The sequence below is a fragment of the Rhizophagus irregularis genome, chromosome 2 (assembly GCF_026210795.1).
Source record: "Rhizophagus irregularis chromosome 2, complete sequence".
Taxonomy (NCBI): Eukaryota; Fungi; Glomeromycota; class Glomeromycetes; order Glomerales; family Glomeraceae; genus Rhizophagus; species Rhizophagus irregularis.
In genome coordinates, this window is record NC_089430.1 from 51348 (window position 1) to 77819 (window position 26472).

General features: G+C 30.8%; 6 protein-coding genes across 6 annotated transcripts; 3 read left to right on the plus strand and 3 right to left on the minus strand.

The window, feature by feature from the left end:
- Nucleotides 1–13826: 13826 nt before the first annotated feature.
- OCT59_011473 (uncharacterized protein) lies at nucleotides 13827–15050 on the plus strand (the record flags this gene model as incomplete). The annotated part of the gene is made up of 3 exons (XM_066133748.1): nucleotides 13827–13845; nucleotides 13928–14946; nucleotides 15018–15050. 3 exons carry the CDS (start codon nucleotides 13827–13829, stop codon nucleotides 15048–15050), a joined length of 1071 nt encoding a protein of 356 aa, XP_065989077.1.
- Nucleotides 15051–15938: 888 nt separating this feature from the next.
- OCT59_011474 (uncharacterized protein) lies at nucleotides 15939–18028 on the minus strand (the record flags this gene model as incomplete). Its single annotated transcript, XM_066133749.1, has 8 exons — nucleotides 15939–16230; nucleotides 16308–16349; nucleotides 16422–16540; nucleotides 16612–17204; nucleotides 17289–17321; nucleotides 17391–17459; nucleotides 17768–17866; nucleotides 17944–18028. 8 exons carry the CDS (start codon nucleotides 18026–18028, stop codon nucleotides 15939–15941), a joined length of 1332 nt encoding a protein of 443 aa, XP_065989078.1.
- A 2578-nt stretch (nucleotides 18029–20606) lies between these two features.
- OCT59_011475 (uncharacterized protein) lies at nucleotides 20607–21065 on the minus strand (the record flags this gene model as incomplete). Its single annotated transcript, XM_066133750.1, has 2 exons — nucleotides 20607–20968; nucleotides 21062–21065. 2 exons carry the CDS (start codon nucleotides 21063–21065, stop codon nucleotides 20607–20609), a joined length of 366 nt encoding a protein of 121 aa, XP_065989079.1.
- A 1246-nt stretch (nucleotides 21066–22311) lies between these two features.
- On the minus strand, nucleotides 22312–23178 carry OCT59_011476 (uncharacterized protein; the record flags this gene model as incomplete). The annotated part of the gene is made up of 1 exon (XM_066133751.1): nucleotides 22312–23178. The coding sequence occupies one exon, from the start codon at nucleotides 23176–23178 to the stop codon at nucleotides 22312–22314; it is 867 nt and encodes a 288-aa protein (XP_065989080.1).
- Nucleotides 23179–23467: 289 nt separating this feature from the next.
- Nucleotides 23468–24179, plus strand: OCT59_011477 (uncharacterized protein; the record flags this gene model as incomplete). Its single annotated transcript, XM_066133752.1, has 3 exons — nucleotides 23468–23585; nucleotides 23658–23965; nucleotides 24033–24179. 3 exons carry the CDS (start codon nucleotides 23468–23470, stop codon nucleotides 24177–24179), a joined length of 573 nt encoding a protein of 190 aa, XP_065989081.1.
- Nucleotides 24180–25586: 1407 nt separating this feature from the next.
- Nucleotides 25587–25871, plus strand: OCT59_011478 (uncharacterized protein; the record flags this gene model as incomplete). Its single annotated transcript, XM_066133753.1, has 1 exon — nucleotides 25587–25871. One exon carries the CDS (start codon nucleotides 25587–25589, stop codon nucleotides 25869–25871), a length of 285 nt encoding a protein of 94 aa, XP_065989082.1.
- Nucleotides 25872–26472: the final 601 nt, after the last annotated feature.

The window sequence follows — 26472 nt, forward strand, 5'->3', positions numbered from 1 at the left end:
ACAACCATGCCTAACTTAATGTAATACTGGAGCTCTTGGTAATGTATGACATAATCTTCATGTTTACCAAGATGTGGAACTAACTTTTCTGTTTCAGGAAATCGCCCTCCATCTAAGTTATCAACAAGTTTGGTTATATATGGGCTTAACCTATCCTTTTTTACAGCTATACTATCAACTGCAGGAGGTAAATCTTATAGATAATCATGAGTCCTAAGGGGGTAGTGCGCTTTGATATTTAGGAAGTAACCACAGGCAGCATCTGGTTTTGTATTAAGAATTACATTAAGTATCTGCTTCTGCTTATCTGGATTCTGTTTGAAATATTCTGGAGATGCTTCCCATCTGTAATTACCAATAGGTAAGTACTGGCTCATAGCCCATCCATACAGATTGTTTGCATCTACATAGGAAATCCAGGTAGTAGGTTTAGAGGGATTAAAAGAGTCACCCATCTTAGGGTTATTGGCTTTTAGAAAACGGTGTCCAGCCATAGCTATTCCTCCACGTTTAGCCTTTTCAGTAAAATCATGCATGGTCATGTCAGTGAATAGCTCTATTTTGACTCCAGTCATCTTAAGCATGCCATCCCATGAAAGTGCTGGTGCAGAGACATAATGACTTGGGTCAAGTCCATAATGATGCATCGCTGTCTGTTAAAACTTTGTCCAGACATCTGCTAGGAGAAGAACATCAGTCTTAAGGTAAAGGTCATGATACTCGCCCAAGTTCTTGCAGCCAAATTCCTTCCAAACTTTTTGTGCATGTTTGTAATTATCCTGAGTGATCTTTCCTCCAAGAGTACTATGAAAGTCATGAATAGATGGGAGTTCTGTCTCCTTGAAACGATCATGTGAATCAATATATTTATAAGGATAAACCCCTTTACGTGTGATTAAGTCAATATGTTCAGACGAGAAGTTTTTGAAGTGTCGCTTTGTGAGGGGTTTATCTGTCCCTAAATTCTTTGCAAGGTTTGCAAGACTGGAGGCCATGAACTGCATGCTATCAATGTACTTGAATTGCCCTACCTTCATGGATTTGTAACGTTCGAATGTCTCTGCAATAACTTTGATTTGATGTGCTCCAATTGATCGTCCAACAGATTCACAAACTAAATGGGAGTCATAGCCACAGAAGTTATGAAATACTACAGGAATTGGAGTCTTCCATGCTTCGATTTGAAGCTTAAGATTGCATGCATTATGAGCAGCTCCACGAAACTTACCTGTGATGTGGCAGTGATCCCAAACTTTTTTGTCTTGCACGCCCTGATTGAAATTCCCATTACATATCCAACAACTAACTGCTTCAGTGAATTCCTTTTTAGCTTCCTCTGTTATAATACGTTCTACTTTTACTTCTAAAACATCATTAATCCTTCTTAATTCTTTATCAAGTCTGCAGACAAACTCTTCTGTTGCATTTGGTCCTCGGTATAAGAATGGCCCCCATGTCTCATCAGTTTCAATCCAGTGGACCATATAGCAGAAGCTATTAGCCTTTTGCTCCATAATCTTATGCATATTTCCACCATAGTTTTCATTACACTTTCTGTTATCAGCCTCAAAGTCTGCAATAATTACACATGGAGCATACATTGTTCGGTTAAAATTCTTAAACTCCTCAAAATCATTCTTACCTTTAACTGGTAACTCAACTCTTTGTGGTGACTCACCTAATCCAAAACACCATTCCTGATGATTAGTTAGAGATTTAGACGATGGAAAGCTTTGGAAGCACCGATTGCAAAGATGCTTCTTTCCCTTGTGGGATGTATCTTTGTATATTAAAGCATCAGGATTCTTAATCCAAAGGAAGTGATTCTTCTGACCATACTTTCCTTCATCTGATTTTGTAATATCTGTAAGGGCCATGAGGTGAATGATATGTTGACGGTTGTAATTCTTACTTGCAATAACAGGTTTTGGAATACCAGTTTTCTCCTCCCATTCCCATACATTAATGGAGATCTCAGGATTGAGGTCCTCAATCTTGCTAAATATGCGTGGACAAACAGGAGTGGGCATGGGAATTGCATTGAGATTGACTTGTTCCAAGTATGGCTTAAATTTTTCTGCCCGAAAGATTCGCTCAAGTTTTTGTGTATGTCCATCTTTATATGCAAAGTAAGCACCTAAAGCCCCTTGCAAACATTTTTCAGAGAGCAAGCCTGTGTCCGGATCTATGAGATCTTTGTTATCCGGATTGATAGTGCACTCACTTCTTATTTGCAAGTGCCTTAGGTGTAAGTATGTATGAGCCTCCTTCTGCTCGGCGGTAAGTATACGTCTCAATAGTTAATATATCTATACTAACAATTTTCCAACCAGACCCTCCTTTCATAAATTTGACAATTTTATCTGTGATATCTACTGCTGATTTCGTTAAATGATCATCTATATCATTCTTTAAAAGAAGTACACGCATGACTCCTCTATGATAAACTTGCTTATATGTTCCACTATTATCTGTATATGTAGCCAATATAGTGATAGCTGATTTGATTTGCCCCTTTTCTTCAAGTTCACTCTCAAGAATTTCTGTTATTTTCTGACGGGTATCAGCTATTACACTTGGAAAATATGGTATATCTCTAACATTTGGTTTAAGATCAGCTTGCCATACTGTCTTATGTTTTAGAGATTTATGTGAACGTGCAGGATCATGAACTCTTTTTACAAATTGAATATCACACCATCTTCCTCTATAATCTCCTTGCATATAAGCAAACCATTCATTATCTGTTTGGGGAGCTCTTCTTTTTCGTGGAGTATATTGATTGTAATCACCAGGTCCTGCTAACCATTTTGCTAGTTCATCAATTGATAAATTAGGAGTTTTCTCTGCAGGAGCTGGGATAACTTCAGGTATGAGTTCCTGGAGTTGCTCCGGTTGTGGTTGCAATTGTACAATCTCAGGTGTGGGATCCTGAGGGTTAGCTGTAGGCTTGCATAGAAACTTTCTATTTTGATGCCCACGAAGCTTTTGTGGAGTTGCAAAAGTCTTTCCACATCTATCACAAGTTCGATTACTTGTTGCCATACTGGTTGTGTACTAATAACCTAAAAATTTTTTTCTTCAATTAATAAATTCTAAAATGTTTTCCATCTTATTACTATCAAAATCGGTATGAAAATAGGCTTCGTCAAAGAATCAGAGCAATTTATGATTAGGGTTAAATTTTGGTTAGACTTCATTGTCCCAGATTTTTTCGTATTGTAGGGGAAGCTTTACAATATGTCTAGTTGTCTTCCTGCTGTATATTTTTTGGTTAGACCTCGGACGGATTTTTGGTTAGACTTTTGGTTAGACCTGTTGTCCCAGATTTTTTCGTATTGCAGGGAAAGCTTTACAATATATCTAGTTGCCTTCCTGCTATACATTTTTTGGTTAGACCTGGGTTGGATTTTTGGTTAGACTTCGCTGTCCCAGATTTTTTCGTATAGGAGGAAAAGCTTTAAAACATATCTAGTTGCCTTCCTGCTATACATTTTTGGTTAGACCTGGGTTAGATTTTTGGTTAGACTTCACTGTCCCAGATTTTTTCGTATAGCAGGAAAAGCTTTACAATATGTCTAGTTACCTTCCTGTTAAAAATTTTTGGTTAGAGCATGAATGGCTTAAATCATCAAATGAATCCATTTTAGAGTATCATAAAAATAGTATGCCACAATGGATTGCTGAATCGTGCCATCGGTATTACAGACACTTCGTGTCCTTCATACCTTTGGCACTTATAAAGGCAATCTGATATAGCATAAAATTATGATACCCTGGAATGGATCCATGCGTGGTAATAATGCCTAGGAATAAATGATGTTAATCTTATCTACAACGCTTGGGGGTTCTTTTTTAGCTATCAAGTAATAACATATCGGGAATCAAGGTTAGGTGATCTGGGGATAGAAAAACAGGTATAGTGTTAACATATCAGAAAATAAGGCTAGGTGGTCTGGGGTATACTAAATTATGGTTAGACCTATGTGATAGCCGCTGTCCCAGAACCTCCAAGTTTGCCCTACTAGATGATACGCCTGTAACAAGTGACAAATAAAGGTAACAAATAAGTTTTTCAATAACGTGTCATCATGCGACTCATGTAGCGTCACAATTACTACGTAATGTCACGGATTTGATATCATTTTGACCAAAATTAACGCTAAATTTAGATTAATTGCAAGATTTAACACAAAAGTATAATTTCGGCCAGAATTAATGGCACACTCTAAATTTTCCTTTTTTGGAAATTTGTATAACACTTGTGCAGCGGGTTTCCCCAATTTTGATGGGGAAAAATATTTTCTTTTTTAGAAATTCGTGTAATGTCACGTGACAATTCCAAGGTTGTTACAGATAAAAATGTGTAACAGGATATTACAGATACATTTTTCCTTAAGAAAATATAATTGGATAATAATAAAAAATTAATTAGAAATAATAATATAAAACGTATAGTGACATGTGGAAAATTTCTGGAGTAAGGAGAATTATTTTTAAAACAAGGGAAAATATTTTAAATAGTAAAACGTGATAGATTGAGGGGCTAAAATAACAAATTAAGTTAATGGAATCTAAATATAGCGATCTACTAAAATTAGAGATCTATTTTTAGAAATGTTAATGAAATGATCGACAAAATTAGTCGCTAAATTTAAGATAAATAAAATATTGACAAGCCTAAAAGATGAGAGAATAATGGTAGAAAAGCAAACAAATAAATTGAGAGAAAATATAGGATATTTTTATGAAACATTAGAAGAAGAAGGCTAAACGAATATGAAAATATAAAGATTAAATTAATGATAGGACATGGAAAATTAATATATAATATATAATTACAAATTATCAGAATGATTTAGAATGGATGCAACACTTTAATCTTTACAATACTTTAACCTTTACAACACCTTAACCTTTACAATATTTTAAATGGAGGAAGAGGAGTTTTATTTGCATATAGAACAAAGAAGAATGATTCGACCAAGTTAAAACCAGGATATCTAATATATGGAAGGGAAATAAAGATATTATTAAATTTAGAAGATGAAAATGTTACGATAACACAAAGAGTTAATAGTTTAATGGAAGATCTACCGAACATTGAAAGCCAAGCTAAAGAAAATATAGAGAAATCTCAAGAAAAACAGAAGAAATATCATGATAAGAAATATAAGACGAAAAAGAATTTTCAAATAAGGAATAAAGTACTATATTATGATGCAGCAAAAGAAAAACAATGGTCTGGAATATACTTTTCGTCAAAATGACAAAATACTAATTAAATTTATTTTGACAGACGTAATATATTTTGATAGACGTAATTAATTCATAGTAATTTTATAATAAATAGTGAATTAGTCCGTTCACTGAAATATGACGTAATTAATTAGCGGAGAAGTATAGTCTGGAAAACTAGAAGAAAAATGGAAGGGATCGTATTATATACATGAAATAATTTCTAAAGGATCTTATAAAATTAAAACTATGGAGGGAAGAATACAGAAAATGACAATAAATGGAGAATTATTGAAGGAATATATTAACAGGTCAAGTTTCGAAGTTATAATTAGAATTTGATGGGACTCAAATTTTTCTTGGGGGGATAGCTGTAACCTGAGAAATCAGGATAATCACATGAGTGGATGAATAAAAGACCGAATAGAACAAGAATAAATAATTAACCAATAGATAAATAATTAGCCGAAGGATAAATAATTAACCGATAAAATAATATTTATAGTTTGGTTTAGTTTAGTCACGAGATAGTCATATGATAATATATCTTTATTTTCTTATTATTCTTAAATTTTTATTAGTAGAAAAGTTAGAAATAGTAGAAATAATTTTCTTAAAAATGTATAAATATAGGTGGGATTCGTTAGGAATTCTGCAGTCAGTTTTTGACTCAAATTTAATAAAAGAAATATTAATTATTAAAAGTTATCTTGAATATGCTCATTGTACGCTTGAGAATTAATTAATAGTATATTATTAAGTCCAGAAAAGTAAAGAAAAAGAAGTTATTCTCGTTTTATCGAATGAAATACAATAAGAAGTTAGGAGAACTCTCGCAGTTTATAAGAAATAAAGTGGTAATATTTGAAAGAATAAATATTACATAAAGAATAATATTTTGGGAATATTATGAATGAGTGATAGTATTTGAAAGAATAAATATTACGAATTTATGAGAAAGCGAGAAGTTAAGAGAAAAATAAAATCTAAACCAAGCGAAATAACGAGAAATAAAGTTGTAATGTAAAAGCTGTGTTTATCCACGGGTGGCAGACGTGGGTGATACCGGTAACTTAAATCTATTGAAATTAACTTTTAAATTAGATTACAAATTATTAAAATATTATAAAATTGAATTTAATGATATTTGATTGATTTGATATTTTTAAAGGTAAATTCAATATTTATAGATAATATCATTTTGATATTATTTTGATACTGAATTATTAAAATAATATTATATTGATATTGCATTTATTAAAAAAAAATCATTATTGTTATAACAATATCAAAATGATATCGTTTCATTATATCAAAATGATATCATATTAATATCGTATTTACTTTCTATTTTTCATTATTGTTATAACAATATCGAAATGATATCGATTTGATGTTTCATCAATATTGTTATGATGTCAATTAGATAATTATAAAGTAATATCTTTACGATATCATATTGATATTGAATTAATGTTGGAACGATATCATATTAATATCGTATTTACTTTCTATTTTTCATTATTGTTATAACAATATCGAAATGATATCAATTTGATGTTTCGTCAATATCATTATGATGTCGATTAGATAATTATAAAGTGATATCTTTACGATATCATATTGATATTGAATTAATGTTAGAACGATATCATATTAATATCGTATTTACTTTCTATTTTTCATTATTGTTATAACAATATCGAAATATCGAAATGATATCGATTTGATGTTTTGTCAATATCGTTATGATGTCGATTAGATAATTATAAAGTGATATCTTTACGATATCATATTGATATTGAATTAATGTTGGAACGATATCGTATTAATATCATATTTACTTCCCATTTTTCAAAAAATTCATTGTTGTTATAACAATATCGAAATGATATTGATCTGATATTTTTTCAAACAAATATCTTTACGATATCATTTTGATATATTGAATTAATATTGAAATGATATCATTGCGATATTATAATAATATCATTTGCAAATCGATATCGTCACAATATTTATTTAACATCATTATTATATCAATTCGGTATTGTTTAAAAATTCAAGATTTCTGTAAAGTATTCAGAACAAAGTTTTTTAAATAATTCAATAAAAGATGAATGTTCAACAATTGCGAAAAGAATGCCACAAGATACAAACACTTTAAGTAAAGATTGATCTGTTGCGTCTTATTTTAGCTTTGATAGTACATTATTACTATCTTTATCCATAAAATCCATAATAGAGAGTTGCTCAAGTCAGGGATGTTTATTACTTTCAATATCTTTTTCTTCACCATATAATTGCAAAATACTTCATATAAAAACTCTGTTTATTTCATCATCAACTTTTAAACAGTCTTTAGCAAGATGAATCTGAAGGTCTTGTGGTCATCTTCATGCCCATTTTTGATTACAATTGTAACATTCAGCTGCAAAGTGACCAGCTGTTGTCAAAGGTATTTGAATAAAATATACCAGACAGGATCTTGTAAGTGACCACTTTTAACTTGTCAAATAAATCCTTTAGTTCTTTTTGTTATCATATCAGTTTAATTTAAGAAAGTAGGAGAACGAAAAAAAAGGAAATGAAAAAAAAGAAGGGATGAAAAAAGAGAAGAAAAAAGGAGAAACAAAAAAAAGGAGAATTAGAAAAAAAGATTAATAAATGACAATCTTTTTTTTTACTGATTATCTCTAGTTAATTTCTTTCTATAATGACTTACATTATTTAAATTAAATTTACAATTTATCAATTTTACTTATAATAAATTAATAAAGAGAATTTTTTTATACATAAAACATTCATTAAGAAAAGTTACACAGTTAACATTTTACTTTATTTATCAAACAATGCATTTTGGATAATTTTTGGAATTTCAGACTATTTTTGGCATTTTAGATTATTTTTGGCATTTTAGATGAGTTTCGTAATTAAATTTGAAAACTGAAATAGTTTCAGAAGTTTCAGGTGGCAGCTTTAGAACAAGTGACGCTTATGTAAAGCTCAAAAAAAGAATTTATGTAAAATCTAATAAAAAGCAACAACTTTCAAATTTTGACTAACAAAAATGAAAATTTATTATTATTATTTTTAACAAATGTTAAATTTTCTATTAACAGCCCTATAAAAAATATATATACGGTTAGTATACTGTATTTTCATATTTTATGAACAGTATATTTATAGTATTATTACCGTATAATTACAGTATTTTCACATACTGTATATATTCAGTATTCTGCACACCGTATCATATATATGGTTTGCATACAGTATATTTTTTCAGTTTCACCTGTATGTTTTATACTTGTAAACAGTAGAAAAACCGTATGTTTTATACTTGTAAACAGTATATTGTTTTATATTTTATATTGCGAACAGTATACTTTTCCAGGATAAACCGTATATTTTATACTGATAAACAGTACTTTTTTCCAGTTTAAACTGCATATTTTGTACTAATAAATAGTATATATTATTCAATTAAATCGTATATTTTATATTTGCAAACAGAATTTAAAATGCATTTATAATCAATAAAATTTTTATTAAATAATATTAAATATACAAATATTTTTTATAAATAATATAAATAAAAAACTAGTATAAAATAATATACTATTTGTAAAAAAAATAATATTAGCAAAATATAAACAAAAAAAAAAGAAATTTAATTAGTAATATTATCATTATTTTAAATATAAAAAAGGAATAATAAAAGGTTAATAAAAAAAAGAAATTTAATTAGTAATATTATCATTATTTTAAATATAAAAAAGAAATAATAAAAAGTTAGTAATATTATTAATATATTAGTTAGATATAAAAAAGTAATAAAACGATAGTAGTAATGTTAGTAATATATTAAAAAAATTAAATAAAATACATAAAAGTAAAAAAAAAAATATAATTAATATATGTTAACATATAATATTAATATAAAAAGAGCAAATGGTTAGCACGACTATAAGGAGAATAAGAAATCATTTAGAAAAAAAAAAAACACGGACAATGCCATTCAAAACAATAAAGAATTTGTTTAGCTGGTCTAAACAAAAACTCCTATCGTTGAGGACAACAAACAGAGAAACAGAAACTACACGTAAAGTAGAAACAGAAGAGGGAGATTTTGAACAACGGCCCAACACTCCCCAAAAACAAAACATTCAAGACAGAAACACGACGCGTACACAGCAGACAGAGAATAACTACACGCAACAAAATGCAAATGTATATAACAACAACACATACAATTTAACATTCATGGGACACAACATTAACGGCCTGGGCCCTGATCATTCCAAACTTAATTTACTAATAGAATACTGTTCAAACAAAGGAGCTGATATAATAGGTATATGCGAAACAAACAGAGATAGAAAACACGGAAAATTTTGGAACAAACAAACACTAGAATATACCTCTTTCTGGACTAACAAAGACAACAAGATAAAAGGGTCAGGAGTTTGCATAATGATTAACAAGAAATGGGAAAAACACATTGGAAAAGTCAATAGAATAGGTGCATACTACATAGAAGCTTGGTTACTCTTCAAGAATTGCACGCTCATAGTAGGTGTAATATACATACCACCATCAGACACGAAAATACAAAGTGAACTAACAAGCTATATTAAAAAAGAATTCACTAATCACAGTAAAAAAAATAGGTATTACATTCTGATAGGAGATCTCAACTCATATTTGGACAGAACACTAGATTATAGCGGCCCATCCAAACTCGGAAAAAAACCTTCAAATATAATTACGTGGTTAGACAATGCCTTTTTTACGGACACGTACAGAAAACTAAATCCCAAAAAGAGATGCTTCACATGGAAAAACAAAAATACATCAACTAGAATTGACTACATATGGGCGGACCCTAAACTTGAAGCTAACATAAGAAAGAGTCACATATACCAGTCAATTGACATTACAGATAGTGATCACAACATCACACTCGCAGAAATCTCTTTCACTAATATAATAGTCACTAACAACAAAGGAGGTAGAAGAGCAGAAAAGAGCTCAACACGTATTGTATATGACTATGAGAACACCACAAATGAACAGTGGAACAGATATGAAAAATACCTTAATGGCCTTCTGAAGAAACATAAAGCCTTCAGATACATAGAGAACCATGGACAAAATGAGGATACACTAAATAAATTATGGGACATCATATGTAACTGCATACAACAGGCCGCGCTTAAACACATTCCACACAAGAAAATAGGCGGCGTCAAAACCAACTTTAATAGGAATTATAAAGAAATCGAAAACTCCTCTAAAGAACGTAAGGACCTATTATATATTAGAAGTATAATGAGGAAATTATATAAAAACGAATTGAAGGGGGTAGAGTTACGCAACGCATCAAAAGGAATTAAATCGTTCAACCAATGTTACGGAACCAACATAGCAGAGATAACGGAAGACACGGACTGGCACACATGGAAATGCGAAACGAGAAACTGGCTGAAAATAGTCAGAAGAATAATTAAAATAAAGGACAAGGCAATCAAAGAAGCATCAATAAAGAAAAGGATAGAAGAAAGAAATAGTATGATTACCAAGGATCAACGGAAAATGATTAATAGCATCCTAGACAAAACATACTCAAAAATCAATCTGGACAGAATACGTATACTCACTGATACCCAAGAAGAAATATTGCTGAACTCTAAAGAAGAAGTCCATACAGAAGCGATTAACGCGTATTCATCCCTATTCCGCTCACGAAATCATAAATTCGAGAATCTCCCAGAACAGTGGAAAGAAATATATGAACTGCGGAAAGACATAAACCCGGAAATTTACGAACACCTAAATGATATACCGACCGAACAAGAGTGGTATGAGATGCTCGAAACTATGAACGATAAATCAGCACCAGGCATCTCTAACATCAGCTATAAATTAATCAAGAAAGCTGGTGCAAAAGCCAATGACTTGTTCAGGCAATACACAGGACTATGTTATTTGTTACAAAACATACCTATGAAATGGAAAATCTCTCAATTGTATCCGATCCCCAAGACTTATGATTGGGATTTCAACCTAGCAAGGACGAGACCAATTTTACTTATTGAGTGCCTGCGTAAATGTGCAGTCAAAATTACCACAAAACGCCTAGAAAATATTCTCAGTAAACACGAAATTTTAAAAGGACCAAATTACGCGGGATTACCAGGCGAATCTACATCAGCACCACTTTCAATAATTAATGGTATTCTAGAAGACGCTCGTGAAGAGAATAAGACAGTATGGATAGTGGCTCAAGACATGGCGAAAGCCTTCGACAGCGTCGGAATGGTTCCCTTGCAAAAAGCTCTGGAGAGAATTAGATTACCACCATCCACCATTAATTTCATCATAAATATCTACAAAAACTGTAAGATCAAGATCATCACGGCGTACGGTGTAACCGATACTTTCACAGCATGCGATGGTATAGACCAAGGGGAGGTTATATCCCCATTGATCTGGAGAATTTTTTACGATCCCCTCCTCCATAGAATACAGGAAGATGAAGCTTTAGGTTACTGCATGGAGCTAAATTGGCCGGACAACGTTTTTAATAATAATAAACGGAAAATAACAGTACGAACCGCCGTGTCGGCATACGCAGATGACACACAATGGATCGCCAAAAGTAAAAATGAAGCAGAAGAAATTTTACTAATTGCGGACGAATTTTTTGATATCAATGACATAAAAATTAACGGGGAAAAAACTGAAATTATCGTTGTAAATCCGGAAGAAAGCAACGAAAACGAAAGGTTCTTGGAGATAGGGAAAAATAACGACAAAGTGTTTGTCAACAAGGGATCAGTTCCAATACGCATTCTGGGAGTATGGTTCAAAGCAGACAAAGGAGACAAACACATAGAAGCTATAGTAAAGAAAGAGATATCGACAATAGTAGGGGCGATTAGACACAAACACATAACACATGCGCAAGCGATCTACATTATTAACACTGTTTTACTCCCGCGACTAGAATATAGGCTTAAAACAACCGTGTGGGAAGACAAAAAATATGAGGAAATTTTTAAGCCGGTTATGCAAACAATTAAACATAAGACGCGACTGCCCAGCAACTGTCATGACAACATTCTTCTCCACTCAGCACAAGGCAAATTAAAGAACCTGTGGAGAAATCAAATAGCAGCGCAAATATCAGAATTCCTAGTCACCATTAACTCGCAATCGAAACAGGCGGACGTAGTTAAAATGAGATTAAAAAAGGCGCAACTAATATTAAATATAACGTCTTGCATTTTATTGATGGAGCCGGACGTCACAGTTCTCAACAAAATGCCTAACAATCACGCCTACAACGTAATGAGAAAAGCACACGACTACTTATTTAAATTTCAACCATTAACAGATAACGAAGAATGGGACATACCACTAATAGGACCGAACGTAAGAAACTTTGTATATCAACAAGCGTCAAAGATGCACAGGAAAGACAAAGAATTCATTATAAGAAAAGCTGCATCTATGTCGATCTATGGTGCATTACAATTAGTTAATCAGGACGCTTCGGACACAGTCACATGGCAACAAATCTGTGACATCAATAAAAGACCAGCAAGAGGCAGGACTCCGCAATGGTTTAATTCACTAACAGATATCATACAAAAGGCACCCAACCTAAAAAACTATTATATGACGGATAAGGCGCCCTTTGACTCAGAAAATAGATTAGAAAATGATGGAATGTATTTAAAAAACGCACAGGCGTTCAGGATGCCAAAGAAGTTACCATCTACAGATAATAGAAAAAAAGAATTCGTCCATATGCAACAAGATTATACGTTAACATTTGGACAAATTAACAAAAAACTTCAAACAGGTAAACATACGATACAACATTGGACCACAGCTGACAGTGAGCAGAGAATGGACAACGAAGTGCCATATAAATTAATTAAGCGATGTGGAGGTTGCTCACTAAACGACAGAAGGGTCAACAAAGAAAACCGTGGTTGCTTCTTCAATAAAGACCGCACGTCGTTAACATGTATAAATAGAGTATCCAAATACCGAACTGATCCAGATACTAGAATAATCAAGGACATTATAGAAACCAGAGGCTACCCACAATTACAACAAAATGTAGAGCATAGCCCCAGTTACATACAAATGGTAGACTATGACACGGCTCTAATACAAAACACGTTAGTGAACAATGAAGCCATGACACAGCATATAGCGTTGCTACAACAAATAAGATCAACCTTTAACCCATCTGACATGATTAATATTTACACAGATGGCTCATTAACAAACCGCTTTAACAATAGTTCTAACACTTTTACAAAATACATGGGTACAGGCTGGGTGATACTGAATAGTAAAGACGAAGTAATACTGGAGTGTAGTAGTTCAATCACAGACTGGCCCTCATCCACATGTGCAGAATTAGGAGCCATCTTGTCAGCTATATTGGTTTTACAAACAGGTCAGAAAGCAAATATCCTTACTGACTCACAAGCTGCTATAGATAGTATCAACTACATAAGAACAAATTTAACAAATGGAAAAAACAAAACAAGAATTTGGTGCAAATGCAACAACTACAGCATAGTAAGTTGTATAATTAACCTTATTGACAGCAAACGGTTAGAAATAAAGTTAGTAAAAGTCAAAGGTCATTCTGGAGTCAAAGGCAATGAAGAAGCAGATAGGGTAGCAAAAAATGATACTAATAGTTTAACTTGCATCAAAATTAAAGATTCACAACAAAAAGATTTAATATATGACATTTATTGGGATGGTATAAGAGTTGACAGGCACATCAGAAAATTCATAGATAATTTGTGTGAATCCACATTAGACGCAGCATGGTCCCTCAATCGTACACATAGATCAGTATTTTCAGACACAACTGACACAATAGAAGAAGAAGTCACCTGGACATTATTTAAAAAAAACACAGGATCTAACTGCACAACATCAATGATAAATGACAGATTTATCAAACACTTGAAACTTTTAAATTATTTGCTTCCAACTTTAGAAATCATGAAAGAAAGAAGATATGACTTATATGGAGATGTAAAGTGCAGGTTTTGTCTTGAAGAAAATGAAGATGATGATCATATGATATACTGCAAACAGCTCAGTGATAAATGGATAACTATAGCTAACAATACTGTATGTAAATGTAATCAAACAATCAAGAACTTCTTATTACAAGAAAAAAATATTCAATTAAGTCAGGAAGATATACAACAATTACTCATATGGAACAGAAACTTCTTTGCCCATACTATTGATGCTAATCTTGATTTACCCATTCCGCATATTCATTTAATGATAAGAAGTTTCTTTCCAAAAGAAAAATACAGGGAGCTCAAAATTATTGTCAAGACAAAAAGAATAGCATTAACTATTGCAGCCCTCTTTCTAGAAGTATTTGTTAATGAATTTTACAATATTATTTGGCAACCACGTTGCAAGGTAACAGCAGAATGGGAGCATACCAAGGGTATAAAAAAACAAGACTTAAGAAAAAAACCATTAGCACATCAACGTATTGTATATAAAAGGATTCTAACTTTACAGACAGAGGATGGCATATATGATTTGGAAAAGAGGAAAATATTAAAACATAATGAACAATGGTCAATAGCATTAGAAAAAGCAAGACAATATATAAATCAATTTATTAAAGAGGGAAATAGGGTATTTTGGAAAGTATATAACAACAAAAAAATATATAAATATAACATAACCCTTTTTTTTTCTTTGTTTAGAGGGTAGTGGAAGCATATACTGAAATCTTATAATATGGTGATCCTATATAATTCAATAGTAACTATAGAAGGATATAGGTGAATTTTATAAGGTGATGGTAGGGCACAGGAGCAATCTTATGGATGGGGAACTGGTTTGGAGTTTTAATAAATTAGTTATATAACAGATGCTTTTGTATTCTTATATATAATTAATAAACTTACAAATTGCACTACCTTGCAAAAAAAAAAAATATTAATATAAAAATAAAAACATAAAACGGTGTACATATAGTTGTTTAATTAATATTGTTAAAATTCACCATTACAATTCCAGAGAGATATTAGTGAAAGTAATTGTTAATTGATATACGTGCATATCACTTTTGTATAATTAGTAGTTTGATACAAATATATATATTATATATTATCAAAATAAGTTTTTTATTTAATTTTTATTATTACATTGCAGAAACCCGTGATTTGTTACTATGCGGTTAAGTGATCGCCAACATTCCACATCAATTTTGGATTGATCACGTGACGATAAGTTTTGTTACGATTTCGTTATAAAATCGAATAAAAATATTTTTGAAATCGTAACAAGATTCAGTATTAATCTTTAAAAAGTAGTGAAGAAATCGAAAAAATAGCTGAAAAATCTAGTTTAAGATATTTCTTCAATTTTTTTTCAATGCATTAACAACAAATTAACGATAAATAGGCGATTTTAAGATTATCGTAAAATTTTAAAGTCTTATTAGTTTAATTATAGTAAAATATACCTTATAAAAAATAACTATTATAATAAATTGCCAATTATAATAATAAAAGGGTTTTATATTACAAATATTATTATATTATCATTGTAATCATAATTTAAAAAAAAGAAACCCAAAAAAAATTCGCACGAATTTTCTTCAGTTATTATTACTAATAAATTCACAACTCCAAGTTGCTGGCAATATTTTTACCATTTCGAGACGGCACTGCTATTTTTTTTGTTATTTTATCTAAAGATTTCGTTGCATCAGTGTCTCTTGAATCATAGTTTACAATTAATGATTCTCGGACGAATCTTTGTAAAACCCGTAAGGAGTTTTGATCTCTCAATTTAGTCATGTTCGTCGCACTTAGTAACCATCTTTGCAAGATGTCTAATGTTAAATTTTCATTGACAAACAAAATTATTTCATATTCATCTAAAAAGCGAACTGTAGTATCTTTATTTTCTCTATAAATCAACGTAAAAATAATCAATATACCGCAAAACAAATAAAACAAAAAATTAAAACGAAATGATCTGCTTACCGAGCTCTTTTTTCTTTGAATATCTCAATCGCTTCCTCAACACTATCCAGGAATTTATTTCAGAAATCACTAAAATTTCTATTCGCCGCACGCAGCCAATCGATTCCTTCAGACGAATTTAGATCGCAATTAAATATTTGCTGTACCAAATCCTTGAAAACGCTCTTCTTAGGGTTTTGAACCCTAAGAAACAAACATTTCAATTCTTCGAGAAAATCTCGATTTGCTATCACCTGAATTATGCAAATAATTTAGCAGATATTAACATAGTAAATTAATGACAAATTATATCAGTTATATTTACCCTGTCTTCTTGCTTTGGCATTTGTGGTACACCAGATGCCAACGTTGATGAATTAAAGTTGGGTGAAATAATGTTGAATGTGTTGGCAGCTGGCGTTTGCATAGATAGATACATATTATAAGCAAGTAATAAAATGTCCGAGTTTACACATAACCACGAACAGATTTGGTGAACGTTCACCATATCGCGAAATGGTACTGGAGGTGCGGATTCTGGATTATATGATTTCCGAAGAGTCGAACGAATCTCGTTACCATTAGCAAAAAAAGAAGTATTTGAACGAGATGTATTCGAATAAGGTGTATTTGAATGAGGTGTATTCGAACGAAAAACGTCATCATTATCGATATTACGTGTACGAGAAGAGGAATATGTGTTATTAGGGCGATTAGAACAAGGTGTAGTATTCAAACTTAAACGAAAATAAGATTCAGATGTCTCATTTGAACCATCACTACAAATCTTATTAACGTTCACGTAAGATTCAGTCTTTTCATCCAGTATGCCATTATGAATTTTATCGTTGATATTTGTAATCGGTGTAAGAGATTCACGTCTGATATTTATGGCACTTTCATTGAACTGACTTTCATCTAAAGAAATGAAGCGAGGAAGGTAAGAATATATAATCTGAGTGATATTACGTCAAAATATGATGATTATAAAGTGAAAGCAACCTTCTGAAAGATCATCATCATTATCGCTTAATTCTAGAAGTTTATTAATCAAAGTTGGTTCTTAAATTGTATCATCATCAGTAATGGCCTCCTTACGCCTACGTTTAACAGTGGTCTTTGGAACTGGTGTGGCAGTTTGATGTTTATTGGTTTTTGAAGCTGAGATCATCCCTATAAAAAAAGAAAATTCAGAATTTATCCCGAAAAGTATGGAAAATGTCCAGAAATTTTCCGTGCGTCCGGAAAATATTCGGAAACGGTCACGTTTTGGAACATTTTCTAGACGCACAAATTCCAGACATTTTCTTGACACTCCAGAATTTGTCCGGAATTTGTCCAGAATCGAGCATCCGGAAAATGTTCCAAAACATGACCGTTTCCGAATGTTTTCTGGAACGCAAGGAAAATTTCTGGACATTTTCCATACTTTTCGGGACAAATTCCGAATTTTCTTTTTTTATAGGGCATGGTTTGTTGACCATCATCGTGTATATGTTCATTATCTTCAACAACAGGATCCTTTTTCTTTTGACCTCGTCTTTTAGCAGGGGGTTTTTGGGTTTGAATCGCTTCTGGTCCTTAATTTTCCTTCAGAACTAAAGAGAAAGTTAAAAATCTGATACAATTTCAGTTTATTATAGGATACGAGAATTACTTGAAGTTCTGACAACATCATCTTCGTCAACAGGAATAATTTGTTTTTTCTTTTGACTTCGGGTAGTACTTCTTCTGGGAGGCATGATAATGATAAGAAGACTAGAGAAAAATAATAACAGAGAAAGAGAAAGGGTTTATAAAAAAAAAAGAAATTGTTTCTCTAAATAATAAAACAATTAAACTTTATTGTGATTGTTTTGATTGTTTTGCTATGGCAAAGTAGAAATTTTAATAATTAGACTTTTATAGACTAGACTTTTATAGACTATTAATAATCAGACTACTCCTATAAGCTATAATTGGTAGTAAATAATAATATAACACCTATTGATAATATTTATTTTGGTTTTTGATAATATGGTGTAATATTTATATATTTAACATATCGTTGAAATTTATTTAATTTTTTTTTCTCTGATCTTCTTTTAAATAATTAGTCACAACGTGATCCGGACCCAGCTCAAGCGTAGATCGTCATGGATTTTATTCACGCCACACAAAATTCTTAATAATATTAAAAATATACAATATTAAATTATTAATATATCCCAAGTTCACGCTTGGTTAGACAAAATAATATACAAAATAAATATAAAACATCATAATTCTAATAATAAAAATATACTTCTATATTCAAATCTTTCTTTTTCATTAATAAAATCTTCCAATTATTAATCCTAAAATCAACTTTGATAGTTTCCCTTAATAAAATAATACTTCGCATTTCATTCTTATTAATCCATTAATAAAATAATATCAGAACAAATAAATCCTTAATAAAATAATTCTTACTATTATTTATCAAAAATTTCCCCATATGCTTCTGAAATACTACGCCCAATTTTATTAACTCCTTTTATAACTTTTAAGTTACTCGATCCAAACGATGCCCTTTTTACTCAATTTAGTTATTTTGGGCCGAGTCACTTTCATCTTGTTACAATTAATTTCCTTTTTCATTATCTCAAATCCGTTCCTCTACAGAAATTATCCTTTCTCTTAAATTTTTTAATTCCGATGTCATTGTCATAATGTACATCATTCCGTAGTTCTGATAATAATAAATAAATAAAATAAAATAAATATTACAAGAACTATAATATAATAAATCAGATTATATGGTACAGTTTAATGTTATATGCCAGGACGTCATTTCATAATCAAATAAAAATTTCCAAGTATCTAAACTAATTATAATACTACGCCCACATTTAATAAATTCATTAGATAAATTCTGGCATTACAATCAAATCGATAAATTAGAACAATAACAAATAGTTTAATTATTTAGACTTATAGATAAGGCTGTTGCAACTTAATTGTTTGTTTAACGTCCAGGCCTTTTGAAAAAATTAAGGGGAAAGGGGGGCTTAAGTTAAACAAACTAAATAAATAAACATAGGAAAATTTGAAAATTTCAGAAGGGATTATTTATCATTATATGTTTATTAGCTTTTAAATTTTTTCAAAAATAGAGGGGGTATTTAATAATATGTGTTTATTAGATCTCAAATTTTTAAAAAAATAGAGGGGGGTGGTGGACGTTAAACAAATAATCAAGTTGGAACGGCCTAATGAAACAATAGTAAATTAGACTTTTATAAAAATGCGAATACAAATTAGACTTTTATAATAATGAGTCTAATTCCATAAATAGAAATATACACAATAGTTTACTCTGGCCTCTGAGCGATAGATAAGCAATTATATAGATTATAGAACGAATTTTATAAAATGTATATTATTAAATTTATAATTGTAATATACTTTAATTTTTTGAATATTTTTTAAATATTTTTTAAATTTCTTAAATACTAGGAAAAATGAGTATAAATTAATATATCGAGAATGTTCTAGCTATAAAATAAATTTAAGTGATATTTTTAATTGATTATCTTTAAGTGATTGATTTTATTTTTAAGTGATATTTTAACAAACTTTCTCTTTGACCTTTATTCGAATCCTTTTTCTTGAATTGTTTTTCTTGTATACTTTTTTCAATAAAATTTTGCGTGTCGTGTCATGTTTTTAAAAATGTTTCGAAATCGATATGCTTCTAATAATCAACGTCAGTGATGGCAAGTGACCTATGATGACCCAAATGACTTTGATGACTGGTCACTGGTCATTGGGTCATTTTAAAAGTCAAATGACTCGTGACCTGGTCATTTATATATTTATCTAATTATCATACAATCAATGTTATATTATAATTGGCAAATGTCTGATTTGTTATTACTCAATCTAATTTTGTGACATTTGGTTTGAAGGAATATACAAATTCTGTTAAATTATCTGGTTAATTAAATTTTTTTTTTTAAAAAAAAGATCCTTTTCTAATAAATCAAATCATTAAAGCTTTATTTGTAACAATATTTAATATTTTATAAGGAAAATGTCAAAATAATTGAGTCTGAAAAAAATTTTATTTAAAATAAAAGAAAAAAAACTATTTTTTTTAAACTTTGAACGAATGCAAATCATTTTTTTTTACCTAAAGCAATCATTTAAATCAATCTACAAGTCTGCATTTGAATTTTAATACTATGCGAAAATTAAAGCTCCTTTATTCATTAATAAATGCAACTATACATCGTAAATAAACATTTTCACAATCCCTCTAACTCATGTCTATCAAAATCATTAGCTGCACTAGAAAAATTAGAAATTTGTTAAAGAACTAAGATAAACAGGAGCTTCCAATGAATCGTTAAATAAAAATAGTAAATCCCATTTTGCTAATGGGTCATCTGCTGGATGAATATCACGACCACCCAATTCAAATTCAATTGGTTCCTCATTAACATTTTCACCATTATCTAAATGATTTTCGATATCTAACATTTTAACCCAATTTTCTACCATCCATAACCAATGATCTGCACTTAAAATCTCACTAGTATTATTATCTTCAATGGAAATTTCTGTATCTGCTTCTTTCTCACAATCACTTATATTAATTTGAGTTTCAGTTTCCTCTTCAGCTTCTTTATCAACCTCCTCTTCATCATTATATGGCTGTACTGGAGCAGCAATGTGAATTCGTTTATATTGTTTCTCAGTATTGTCAATTTCTTCCCGTTTTCACTTTTTCAATATATCACTTCGCAACTGACTCATGGCCAATACCTTTTGATGCTTAAAGTATAAATAATTAGTAATTAAAATATGAAAGTAATAAATGTAATATCAATTAAATTTAATTATTTACATGAAGTCGATTCCGACGTTTTGTGTGCAAAAATCCCATGCTTGACCAAAGGCGCTCTACTGAAGCTGAGTTAACACATATACCAAATAAGTGTAAAGCCAATTGAGAAAGTTCTGGTGCTAGACCCTTAGCTGATTCCCAAAAATCAACAATATTTTCATTGAATTGATTATAAGTACTACTATCAAAGGGAAATATTTCTCTTTGATAAGTTAAATATTCACGTAAAATGCTTTTTGGTATTTCACCAAACCATACTTGATAATAGTAACCTAACCATTGCCCAAAATATGTATAAGAAAGATTTGAAATATTAGAAGTAAATTTTGAAAGACGGTATTTTGGGTGTAAAACAAATGATAATAAAAGAAGAGGTTGTTCCCACTGTGCCCATCGGGTTTTTAATCTTGCTATCATCTGATTAGAAAAGGATTGATTTTCATGATTTGCAAAAATTTTAGTAATCCAGCCAAAACAATGAAGTATTTCATGTAAGCGTGCAATATCTTTTTGCAAATTATTCAACACTCCACATAACGGCAATAATAAATTTTGCAATTCATAGAGTTGTGACCAAAAATTAGAATCATTTACTATCGCTATAACATCTGGAAAAATTATTTTATTGGTATTATTATTTCCTGATGAAAAACGTTGTCATGAAAATCCACTTCTTGAATTACTAACTGTTCCAACTCTTTCTGGAGAAAACTTTGTAACTAATGTCTAAGAATAAAGAAAAATATGTTAGAAAATATTTTAAAATTAAAAAATTAAATTAAAAATAATAATTACTTTAAGAGCAGCTTCTGTTTTTAATACAGAGTTAAAACAAAAGTAAAAGCTATTCCAACGTGTTTCTCCAGGAGTAATGAGTGAAATTGTTTGATTATAAATTGATTTTTGCTCATTTCTCAATAAACCTGTAAAATATGGTGAAGAATGAAAGTAACTAACAATGCGTACTGCATTTTTTGATACTACTTTATAGGACTCAGATTCTTTAAAGATATCTCCGACTACCAAATTCATTTGATGAGCCATACAGGGTATAAAAACTTTACTAGGATATTCTACTCTTAATTGTCGTCTAAACAAAATTATTTTTTAATAACTTAATTTTAAGTAAACTTGCATAATTTATATTCATAATATTTACCTTGCAGCAGCATATTCGCCAGCAGAATCAGATACATAACAATTAACTTGAATTCCATTTTTTTCAGCATCATCCATTATATCCTTAATAAGAAGTTTTGCATCTTCAGTTCTTGATCGTTGATCACTAATATCATGCGCCCCCCAAATTAAAGTTTCACCTTTAGAAGTAATGAAAATTACTCCAAAAAGATGTTCTTGTTTAATATTGGTCCACCCGTCAAAGGCTGCTGTTACTCCAATTTTATCATTAGATGCAACCTCTAAAATTGATTTTTTTAATTGACTTGCTGAATCTGGAAGTATTCTATCACTTATAGCTTTTCGTCCAGGAAGTTTTAATGCTGGTGCAATAAATTTAAAAACATCTTGTGTTTCTTTATTTTCTAAAAATGTAAAGGGAAGACCATTTGAAACGATTATAAGCAATACCAAATTTTCAAAATGTGAAATATCTTTGTTTGATAAGGGACGTGATATAAAATGATTAAGAGTTGTTTGTTTAATTGCAGTAGAAGTAGAGGGGTTATTTGTGAAATTTATTATAGAGTTATTATCTTCATTTTCAGAGTCAAAAGTTTCATCAACATTTTTTTGTTGAGAATTTTTTTTTTTATCTTCTGGTACACTACGTAAAAGAATTTCTTTTCTTTCTTCTTCATTATACTCTTGTTCAAAATTTAAGCATTTTTTTAAATGACTTCGACATAGCTTTGCTTTATTAGAAACAAAGCAATCAGAGTTTGTAAGTGCAACAGGTAATGTATGTTTTCGAATACATGACCAACAAACAGCCTTTTTATTTGCTTTAGGATTTTCTGGTGCGGCCAAGAAAAAAAACTCACGAAAATTATGTTTACCCATTTTATCTATTAAGGTACAAAATAAGTTTAACGTGAAATCTAAATAGTTAGATACGAAAAAAGATCGTACTACTGATTATTAATTATCTATATATGATTAGACAATTAGTAGATCATAACCAAAAAAATTTTTTATGAGATTTAAATGACCAAATGACCTTAAATAATCAAAATGACTTAAATGACTCAGGTCACTTAGTCATGAGTCATTTGCGAATGACCTAATTTACAAATGACACAAAATGACTAGTCATTTTAAGGTCATTTAAGGTCATTCAAAAATTAGTCAAATGACCCGGTCATTTACCATCACTGATCAACGTAGCTATGTTAGACAACGGTATAACACATTTAATATAATTTCACAAGTACCTTCAGTAACGAACAAAAGAACTTTCATAACAGATGGTAAATAATGTTACTTTGTTATTATAATTTATATTTGAATGTATATTTTTCAGTGATATTTATAATTTCTAGAAGATGTTATGGCTACTACTAGAAATGATGGTAGTATTAAAATGGATATTTATGATGACGAAGATGAAGAAATGACAACAACTATCGATATAGAAAATGAAGAAATAAGCGAAGATAAACTTGAAAGTGAATATGAAAGAATAATGATGGAATTTAATGAAAACGACGAAAATGAAAATGAAAGAGGAGGGGATTCAGATGAAGAAGTAATCATTGATCAACCAGATGAAGAAGTAATCGTTGATCAACCTCTTAGTAGCGAACAACTTTCATATTCCTCTGGTGAGTTCGCCCCATATTTCAAAAATGTCACTGAATCGCTGTTTTTTTGTTGGATACAGAAACATCACATATATAAGTTATATTCTTTTAAAGCTTATTAATGAAAATATAACAATAACTTATGGTAATTCTTCACCAGCTACCCAAGCATATGACAAACTAGTTGATATAATCCATAATCCACAGTTCAGAAAAGAAGACATTGTGCCAAATAGCCGACGATTCAGGAAATATAGATAGAGACTACCTCTACTCCCAATAAGATCTCGAAAAATCAATATTTCTAACATGAAAACGCCATCAACATCTAAAAACATTGGAGAGGCGTATTATTTATCCATTACAGATATCATTCGTAACATTTTGAATAATCCTTTATTATTTAGCAACATATACTTCAGACCTGGCCAAGAAATCACAAAAAACAAAGAACTCTGGCACGGTGATATTTAGAAAGAATCGGCAAGGTTTGGTAAAACGTCTATCACAATCGCTCAACATGTGTATTACTCTGGGGATTTTGTAGTATACAGAGAATCAAGCAATGTGAAAAAATTCGGCCGTATATTGGCGATTGTGCAAAAAGATGACAGACTGATAATTAAGATCTAACGTATTATAAGATTTGAAGAGTTACCAGGGAACCTCCAAAGCAACAATCGCAAAGAAAAATCGCAGGATAATGAAGTCTGGTTTCTTGATTGAGAAATGGAAGATGCAGTCATAAATGTCGAATTGCACGTGATTGTTAGCTACGTACCGATTACTATTCATTATGATAATAGTAATAATAGACATTCAATTAAAATTTGGGAAATTCTCTACAAGCACAATGGACGCTAGAAGCTAAGAGATGTCAAGTATTCATATCAATATCCTTCGGAATTCGCGCCATTAAATAAACCAGAAACACATCTTCCAATCTACAAATTATTCATCGATCTGTATTACGATGACTTTGGGACATTCAGAAACGTCTATCATTCTTTAGGTGGCGTTTACATTCAAATAGGTAACATGCTTTTTACTGAAAGAAATCGTCTTAAGAACCATTTTGTGCTAGAATTTGTTCCTTTCGGTGGTTCTTTCGACGAATTTATCAAACCCTTCATTACAGAAATGAAAGTATTGGAGAGAGGAAAGATTTTGAATATTCAAGGGAATGAATGCGTCGTAATTGCAAGCCTTGGTGATACTACTGCCGATTTGCCGCAAGGCAATGATATGGCTGGAGTAAAGTGACACAGCGCTAATAGAGGATGCCGGACATGCAATGTAACAAAAGAATCTTTAACATCCAACGATCTTGATTTACACTTAATCTCTCGTTATTATCATCTGTCAGATAAACAATTCAAAGAGATATCTGAGGCGTCAATGATTACAAAACGCAAAGCAATTGCATCCAAATTTGGCCTACAATTATATCCGCCTTTACTTGATTAATTGAAAAGGGAAAGACACTTACAGTCTCCCCAGGATGTCTACCACCTTACGGCTGGAAAAGCGCTAAGACTTTTCAAGATCACAATTGAAGCACTTTCGCCAGAAGGAAAATCGGAATTCATTAGGAACTGGAAGTATTTTGAATACCCGAAGACTTGGCAAAAATTGCCAAATCTGATATCCCACATTGACAGTTTCATGATGTCGGACTGTCTAGAATTAACCATGATGATTCCATTTATCCTCAATAGGTTCTTGAGGAATACACATTTCAAAAATTCGGAACTTGCCTTGTTTCAATGTCGAACAGGAGTTACTAGAAGCGATTTAGCCATCAAACTTTGGTTGAAATGTTGGGTCGTAATGGCAAAAACGATGGCAATGGTTTTTAAAGATTCTTTTACAAAAGAAGAATATTCCAAATTGCGCGAATACTTACGTAATGAACGAGTGCTTTTATCGCAGGTATTATTCTTTAAATTATAACACTAACTAGTATTAGGTAATACATATCACAAATAGGACGCAAAATTAAACGCAAAAATCGATGAAAGTCAAGAAAACAAAAAAAATGCATTCGAAATTTATATATAACTATAACCATTCTTTATTTATTTATAATAATATTATACAGCAAAGTTTAATTATTTTCAATTATTTACAAATAGGCATTCAAAGATTTTGAAAATTTACCGAATCTACATACCAACTTCCATCTGCTATTGCATGCAAAGAATTACGCGACATTATTGAACACTAATGCTGAAACAAAGGAGATGATATATCGGATATTCAAGAATATTGTACCCCGAACGAATCTGAAAAATGTGAGTTTAGATTTACTAAAGCATTACACCACCTTGTTTGCGATACGGCATTTATTAGATGGTGGCATAGATCTGAGATTATCTACATCAAACGGTTGGATTTATGAATTTACTGAAACATTTGCGATGATTGATGAGCAATTGGTTCATTATGAAAGATAATGTTGATATTAAGAACGATGCAGAAGAAGGTACAATTTAATATTATAATACGAAAATATATATTGAAATATGAAATTTGCTAACTCTTAGTATGTAAA